The sequence below is a fragment of the Hippocampus comes genome, unplaced genomic scaffold, assembly GCF_001891065.2.
Source record: "Hippocampus comes isolate QL1 unplaced genomic scaffold, H_comes_QL1_v1.1 scaffold191, whole genome shotgun sequence".
NCBI classification, from domain to species: domain Eukaryota; kingdom Metazoa; phylum Chordata; class Actinopteri; order Syngnathiformes; family Syngnathidae; genus Hippocampus; species Hippocampus comes.
In genome coordinates this window covers 85639-94026 of record NW_017805151.1, presented here as the reverse complement: position 1 = coordinate 94026, position 8388 = coordinate 85639, and the positions used below count along the sequence as shown (strand labels likewise).

Genomic DNA, 8388 nt, shown 5'->3' with positions numbered 1-8388 from the left:
TCACGAGTGAGGGCAGGAGGGAGCGAGAGATCGACAGGCGGATCGGTGCAGCATCTGCTGTGAGGCAGACGTTGTATCGGTCTGTCGTGGTGAAGAAGGAGCTGAACGAAAGGGCGAAGCTCTCAATTTACCGGTCGATCTACGTCCCAATCCTCATCTATGGTCATGAGCTATGGGTCGTGACCGAAAGAATGAGATCCCGGATACAAGCCCCCGAAATGAGTTTTCTCCGCAGGGTGTCCGGGCTCTCCCTTAGAGATAAGGTGAGAAGCTCGGTCATCCGGGAGGGGCTCAGAGTAGAGCCGCTTCTCCTCCACATCGAGAGGAGCCAGATGAGGTGGCTCGGGCATCTAATTAGGATGGACGCCTCCCTGGTGCGGGCATGTCCCACTGGCAGGAGACCTCGGGGACGACCCAGGACACGCTGGAGAGACTATGTCACCCAGCTGGCCTGGGAACGCCTCGGGATCCGCCAGGAAGAGCTTGAAGAAGTGGCTGGGGAGAGGGAAGTCTGGGCTTCCCTCCTAAAGCTGCTGCCCCCGCGACCCGACCCCGGATAAGCGGTGGAGAATGGATGGATGGATCATCCTCAGACAGCCTGGTCCCGATCCCCCGCAATTTTTTTTCCATTTGCCCGCACCCCTGAGTGTTAAATTTACCATACAAGGACTGTTTCTCAATTTGGTAATGTAGATCTTTGGGGCATTTCTTTGTCTGGTTCTGTGTTCTGCTGAAAAACACAACCTCTTAAGAAACACAACAGTGATAGTGCTTTTAATTGTTTTATTAGTCTGTGTTTGGCTCACTGATTTAATAACAGCTCCAAATACAACAAATAAACATCCGTAACACATGAAATAATTTTCACACATCCCGCTGTTGCCCTATAAAAGCTCACATTTGAGAAATGGAAATTGTGGAAAATTATTAAAACATGGACGTGTATGATGTCAGTTGTAAGGCAAATAGAGAGTAAACAGCAAACTGTGACATGCAAAGTGAAGTAGCACTAAGGTAAAGACCATTAATGTAAACATAAACATAATGAAAACATCTCAATTTGTGATGGCAGGGATCTATATGAATGCACATGGATTGGAAAAAAATGATAGTAGCCAATGATTCAGGTATGAAGTTCATTTTTAATTGGCGCTTTTCATTGATGTCATGATGACTCAGGGATCATGTGCTGCTCTGCTTTACTTTAGAGGGATCTGGCTTGATTTGGGCTTAGTATCTCAAATTTGGGGAAACCATTCTCAATGGGAAGCAAAGGCTCCACTGCACCTCTTTTCGAGGGGTGCATTATTAATGGTATTGGGCAAACCTTGGCTCTTAGACAATGATGATTGGCACTAGGCTTGATTTTACCTTTGACCATGAACAACAGTAGGAAATGAATGGGCGGATCTTGCAAATCAACATTCTACTGAAGTCAGATAAATGGCATATAAATGATTAGTCAAACTTGGCTGCATTTTTCTGATGTAAACAGTGTACCAGTGGCATGGAAAGAAAAGTGGTAGGTCACTCAAGGTCTTGAAGGTTGATTGTGCTTCCTGTGAACTGAGAGTCATCAGACCCACTATTTTCCTCTGTGCTTACCGTGGTTTCCTGTGAAAAAAAATAGGAAAATGTTGACTGGTTTGAATCAAAAGTTAACCCAAAAAGGGGAAAGTTCTTTTTTTTTTTTTGCATCACATGGTTGTCAATTTGCAAAAGTGACATACGTTTTCAAATTCATTCCAGTTTAATACTACATTTTCCATAAAATTACAACCAATGAAATGTTTTTATTTAAAATGCATGCTTTTAATATTAATGAAAATCATTTTGACAAAAACAACAACATACCTGTAAAATATTGACAGGAAGGTCAACAGTGAGGTGAGAGTGAGAGGGGGATGGCTGGGAGCTGAGCTGAAAAGCTAGATCACCATCACTGCCGGGGTTATCCTGGAAAAAAAAAAATAGACCATAGTCAGTATCAGTCACAATTATATTTTTACAATTGAGTTTAAAAAAAAAAAAAAAAAAAGGTTGGGAAAGAAAGAAACTAATTGCTTGGTCTGTAGAATTCTTTCCCATCCTTGATCTACAGCTTCAGCTGTTCAATAATCCCGGAGTCTCTGTTGTCATATTTTATGCTTCACAATGCGCTACTCATTTTCAATGGGAGACGGGTCCGGACTGCAGGAAAGCAGTACCAACACTCTTTTACGGCGAAGCCACGCTGTTGTAAGATGTGCACATTGTGGTTTGGCATTGTCTTGCTCAAATAAGCAGTGGCATCTATGAAAAAGATTTTACTTAAACAGTTAAGAGGTTAACCTCGCCCCACCTTTGCTTGTGAATGACCGAGCAATTCGGGGTAGCTCCTTTTTTACCCAATCATGGCACCCACCTGACCTCTTCCCAGTTCGCCTGTTCACTCGTGGGATGTTTCAGACACGTTTGATGAGCATTCCTCAACTTTTTCTTTTTTGCCACCTGTCCCAGCTTTTTCAGAATGTGTTGTAGCCATAAAATTTAAAGTTAATGATCATTTACTAAAAACAAATTCTATCAGATTGAAGATGAAATATCTTTGCTCTGTAGTGGATTCAATTCAATAGGTTGAAGATGATTTGCACATCATTGTATTCTGTATATATTTATGTTTATCACAACGTCCCACCTTCATTAGAATTGGGTATAATGAACTTTGCATGTGTATTTGGCCACTTCCTTTGCATTTATGTGGATTTTGGGAACATTTTTTGAAATACAGTGATGCTTAATCAATAAAAGAAAAAGAATATGTGCCAGAAGTCAAGTTGGCTGAGTCACATTCTTGGCAGAAAATTCTCTTTTTTAAGATCAATAACATTCAATGTTACGGCCATAACGTGGCATGTGCTCAGTGATTTTCATTCAACAAAAAATCCAGACAATCTTTAAATTTGGCAGCTCTGGAATTATGTTTTTTTTCCCCCTCCTTCATGATGGATTTTTTTTGTTGCGACTTATACAGACGGCATGCTGTATAGTTGAGAGGTTCAGCGAATTTTGACTTCTTGATGTATACTTCCCCTTCGGCATGGAAGATAAATGTATTTGTATGACCCTAAGACAAGTGAGATGAGATTGTCCCTAAAATACACACACTTGAAAAAATGGCCACTGACTATAATTGGGAAGCTTACGAAAGCTAAATTAATTTTAAAAAGTAGGGCCCCACCAATTAATATGGGCATGTGACAACTGACTCCTTTCCGCCATAGTTACGTGAAGGAAAAGATTGGCACCGTACTATTGGCGGCGCCCACAGAAAATGTGCAGCGCAAGTTAGTTTCGAAAAAAAACCCCGCCTCTGATGATCACAAAATCCGATTATCTTGAGATCACCCCTTTAATCCTAAAACGATGTTTTGTTTAGTTTATTAACAAGACACACCTGTAAGGCGGGTCTTGACCAAAAATATCTTACGCCAGAAATCAGGCACAGCACCGGAGTTCTTTCGGAATCCGTTTTTTATTCTATTTTATTTATTTTACAATATGTTGGTTGACATGTAATCTCACCTGTAGTAGCTGAATTTGGACAAATTGAGCACCAGTGACAGAGTCCCGCAGATTCAAGCCCCCATAAGACGCTGCAGCTACTTCATTATAGCGAGCATTAGATGGAGTGGATTTAGCTCCCTTTGCTTTTCTCTGAGTTACTCCCGAGACCCCTGAATTTAAATAAAAAAGAAAATTAGCATGTTCGCAAGTCATTTTAGATTTTGCAAAAGACAGATTTTAGGGGGTGCTTCAAATTATAGCGAACAATAATCTGTGTTTGTGTTACCAGAGACGATAGGGCAAATCTGCTTCCTTTTCTTGGCCAACTGAATAGCTCTGTAGTCTGTCCTTGCAGAGCCGCCATTCTGGAAAAAAAAAAAGAGATAATTTCGGTCACTGCGTGTCTTGAGCAAACCAAAGATTAACTAAACATATCGTATAGGAAACACACGCAAACATACAAGGCCAAAAATCTGTCACAGTGGAATTTCCAATCACGGTTTACAAACAATATTTTTTAAACAAATCGGTTCCTAACTTTAGAGAACACTCAGTTGTACTTTCGTTTGCACAGTGGAAATATTGTTAGCTTGCAGGGTCATGTTTTTCAGGTAGCTTTGTTTTTTCCTGTAGATTACCCCTCAGAATGGCTCCACTATTAATTATTATTATTATTCGCACTTTTAAGACGCTAATCGGAATTCCTATTGTAGTACTGAAGCATTGTGATAAAAAAAGAAAAATGCTTAACATAAGAATGGTTGTCATGTGCTCTGTACTATTCACAAGGTATAAGAGGCGATAAAGAGTTCATAGATTTTTTTTCTTTTGAACTATAAAACCAGTACAAAAAAATTACAAAAAGGCTGCCTTGACAGCAGCTCCTGTACTTTTTGTTCTTCTACTTTCTTCCTTTCATAAATTTGCTGCTGTAAATTGGGAATTTCTCCATTGTGAGACAAATAAAGGTTTCCTTCTTATTATTATTATTAATTATAACTTTGTTTAGGGCGAGGAACTAATTCTGCTTCCTTTCCATTGAATGGGGAAACTGCTTCTGTTCGCAAGCAGTCTCAAAACAAATTACATGTGTTCTACTTCACACGTTTAATAATCCATTAAAATCGAATCTTGCATGTATACCTTTATCTAAGCCTGCACAAAAACAGCTTTATGGATACTGATTCAATATACACATCACAACGCGACTGAGAACATGACCTAATAATCACACATTTTCTGATTTAAAAAAAAAAAAAAAAAGAAAAGAAAAAAAGAAGTGTCTCACCGAGAAACTGCTGTGTGACACTGCATTGATCTCTATGTCTTTCGGCAAGCTTAAGTTGCTGCTGCGACCAGGGAAAACAAACTGTGTGAGAACCTTTCCTCCATCTTGACTACCTGATACTTCTACACAACAAAGAGTCGCAGCCCTTCCCTGGCCACCCACTTCTCCCATCTTTGCGGGTGAGGGCAACAGTTCTGAAACGGGGGCAACTGCCAAGGAGGCTGCAGGTTCTACGCCAAGAGCACCGGAGGAGCCAAGTGGGTGGTGAAGTGTGGGGTCAGTTAGGGAACTGTGACCCTGCATGGACAGAGACGCAAGAGCTCCCAGCGCCTCTGGTGTGACGCTCTGCACATCATCGAGATTGAGGGTTCCCTGAGGGGGTAGGACATCCCCAACTGTACCACCCAAACTGTGATGACCCATTTCAATTCCGGGTGCCAGGATGAGAGGGTCCACAGGCCTGGCCACCGTGGTGCTGTTAGAAGTGCAAAGAGCTGTGCCACCTGAGGATGGGTCAAAAGTGAGGATGCCTGAACTGACCAGGGAGAGGTCCATCGTGAAAGTGCCACTGGAGTTTGAATTGCTCCCACCAACAGGAACCCCAACACCAATACCAACAGGAGATGTCGTGGTTCCAGACACATTCGAGAAAAGTGAGCTTAAGTCCAAGTTAGTCAGCTGGTCACTCCCAGGAATGCTTGACCCGGGAACTGTTACTGGAGTGGGGCTAATAAGCTCACTGCTGGGGGTCAGGGTGGGTGTGGTCTCCATTTGGTTCATAACATCTGGGAAGGAAGAGGGTTCATCTTTGTTAAAACTCAAGACAAGACGAAAGCTTCTTGCATTCCTGAGTTACACAGAAACACAAAATACAGGGACAACAATTGTGAAAACAAAAAGGAAAATCAATCCCATCTTCAAGATAGTTGTATTTTGTGTATGCAGTTGAATAATGAAATCAATATCCATAAAGGTTTAAGGCATCGGGATTTGTTTTAGTTTGTTGAACATCACCTTGAATCCAAAAGATGAGCAACAACATCCCCATTATGACTACTCCCAATTTCTACGAGGAAAAGTAGGGAGACTTCGCATCTAAAACCGTTGAACTGAAGAAGCCTTTTGGATTAACTGTAAACCACTGTCAACAAACAAAAACCTCCAGTTGTCCCCACTCAAACTTTGTTGATTAACACCACCTGGATGAGCGAGAATCTACACAGACACAATGAGGGCAACACAAATGCTTACTAACCAGGGCTAAGTTGGTGTTGCTTAAGCATGTGACTCTTTAGAGTGCTCCGGGAGGAAAAGTGTTTGGAGCAGTTGGACACAGGACACCGAGTCCGAAGGGTGCTGGCGTCCTGCTTATGTTTCTTAGTGTGGATGTAGAGGCTGCTGCGAGCTGAAAATTTTGCATTACAACCTGAAGAACATAGAAGAAATGAAAGTTGCCAACATTAGGAAATGCAGACTGTCAGAGATTTTCTCGGACAAAGTTAAAGAAATGACTCGGCACACAGGAAAATTGTCTTCAATATCGGCGGGAGGGGATCTCTGAGAGCGAACGACGGTAGTTGCTCCGATGATCACACTCTCGAGCTCCCTTCCCGCCAATTCCGACTTTTATTGTAACATACAAGGAAAACACTGCCCCGACATTTGCATACCGCACCCCCGGTCCGGCCCCTCAGTAGTGATTGGTTACCTGAGTTTAAGCTTTGAACCACGGTACATTGGCGCCTTTCTGTCTGGTCTACACTGTATCAACATGTTGCAGACTTTGCGGACGACAAATGTCGCCTGGCCGCGACGGGTGTTCTCAACTCGTCTTTTGTTGTTCAACCGCTGTTCCCAAATTATTCATTCCCCTTTTGTGACCGAGTTTCACCCCCTCCCCTGTGATTGCCCACCTGCATTGACATGCTAATTGTGGGCTTCAACAGCCCTCCGGCCAGGTGGCCGGCGCCTTTGTGCACAGGCATTTGGGGGTGCTGGATACGCACCCAAACGTTTAGATGTGCCCAAATTAAATGAAACTTTAAACATGATACAATTTTGCTCATAGATTCCTCTAACACAGACACATGGAGAAAATTCGACCCCTTTGCTATCCATCCATTTTCCGATCCGCTTTATCCTCACAAGGGTCGCGGGGTGTGCTGGAGTCTATCCCAGCTGTCTTCGGGCAGTAGGTGGGGGACACCCTGAACTGGTTGCCAGCCAATTGCAGGGCACAGAGAGACGAACAACCATCCACGCTCACACTCACACCTCGGGACAATTTAGAGTGTTTTATTAACCTGCTATGCATGTATTTGGAATGTGAGAGGAAACCGGAATACCTGGAGAAAACCTACACAGGCCCAGGGAGAACATTCAAACTCCACACAGGAAGGCCGGAGCCGGGATCGAACCCACGACCTCTGCACTGTGAGGTCTACACGCTAACCACGGGCCGCCCACCCCTTTGCTAATGAAAGAAAAAAATAAATACAAATTGCGTTTTAATTTTGGTTCAATTCAAAAAGTAAAATTAAAATAAAAAACAAGCCACGGCAAAAATTATAGTAACCTTTCAAACAAACAAACAAACCAAAAAAAAAAAAAAAAACAAAAAAAAAAAACATTGGGACATTTTTAAGCAAGGTGTGTTGAGTAATTAACATCACAGGTGTCTTCAAAATTGTAAGCAGTCAGTCGGGCTAATTAAACGGTGACAAATAGTCACTGTGCTGTTTGGTGGCATCGTGTGCAAACAGAAAATTCATAAACCAGATGAAATGAAGGAGAGAGTTGACTTAGGAGATGAGAAAATTACACTGGTCATCATTCATTCGTGCGCCCGGTGGATTTATCGTCTTGTTTGATGACCAGTAAAGAGGTGGGAGTCCAACATTTTTTTTAAAGATTGGAAAAAAATATATAACTTACTACTGAGCCTTTTCACACATTGGACATGTCCACATTATTTTACAATATCATATTTCGGTTGAGAATTTTTTTTCTCATGTGAAAAAAATCAGCAGGCTCAATGTATTTTATCTAAGGCGTCAAAAAAAAAAAAGTAGTGTGTTTCCGGTAACCCGACCGACCGAGAATTTCTACGTCGAAAAAAAACTTTACGGTCGTCATTTTTTTCAAACAACCCTCTACATTTTTGTGTAGAGGGTTTACATCGGTGCAAATTCTCGCGATATTCACGTTGAGTGCGTCGTCGTTTGCCCTGTCGTCTGTCAACAACATTGAAACATGGCGGCGGCCGCAATCTCCGATGACAGTTTAAACCACGTTTTCTGTGTTACAGTCGCATGCTCGCGACGAAGAAAATAGCATCCATTGATGTATCGAAAATATTCAGCGAACTATTTGATGAACACCACGAGCCGAGTAAAAACCGAGGGCGGAGGAGGGCGGCAGAGGCGGCGGCGCGCCCCGGCCCCCCGAGTCCGGAGTGGGGAGAAAACTAAATAGATGGCGGCGGCGCCGGCCGCGGAGCGCTGGGTTCAATGTCTTCTTGTTTTATGTTTTACGGTTATTTTGTTAAATTTTTT

General features: G+C 42.5%; 1 protein-coding gene across 1 annotated transcript in view; it reads right to left on the bottom strand.

Annotated features, from left to right (window-relative positions):
- Positions 1–769: 769 nt before the first annotated feature.
- The window catches only part of LOC109514830 (zinc finger protein ZXDC), a 21878-nt gene continuing 14259 nt past the window's right edge, over positions 770–8388 (bottom strand). The window contains exons 5-10 of the mRNA XM_019868227.1: positions 6090–6260; positions 4835–5619; positions 3833–3911; positions 3565–3716; positions 1855–1956; positions 770–1614 (exon numbers count right to left, since the gene is read on the bottom strand). Of these exons, the coding sequence (XP_019723786.1) occupies positions 1528–1614; positions 1855–1956; positions 3565–3716; positions 3833–3911; positions 4835–5619; positions 6090–6260 (1376 nt within the window). The 3' untranslated portion in view covers positions 770–1527. The remainder of the gene's footprint in view (positions 1615–1854; positions 1957–3564; positions 3717–3832; positions 3912–4834; positions 5620–6089; positions 6261–8388) is intronic.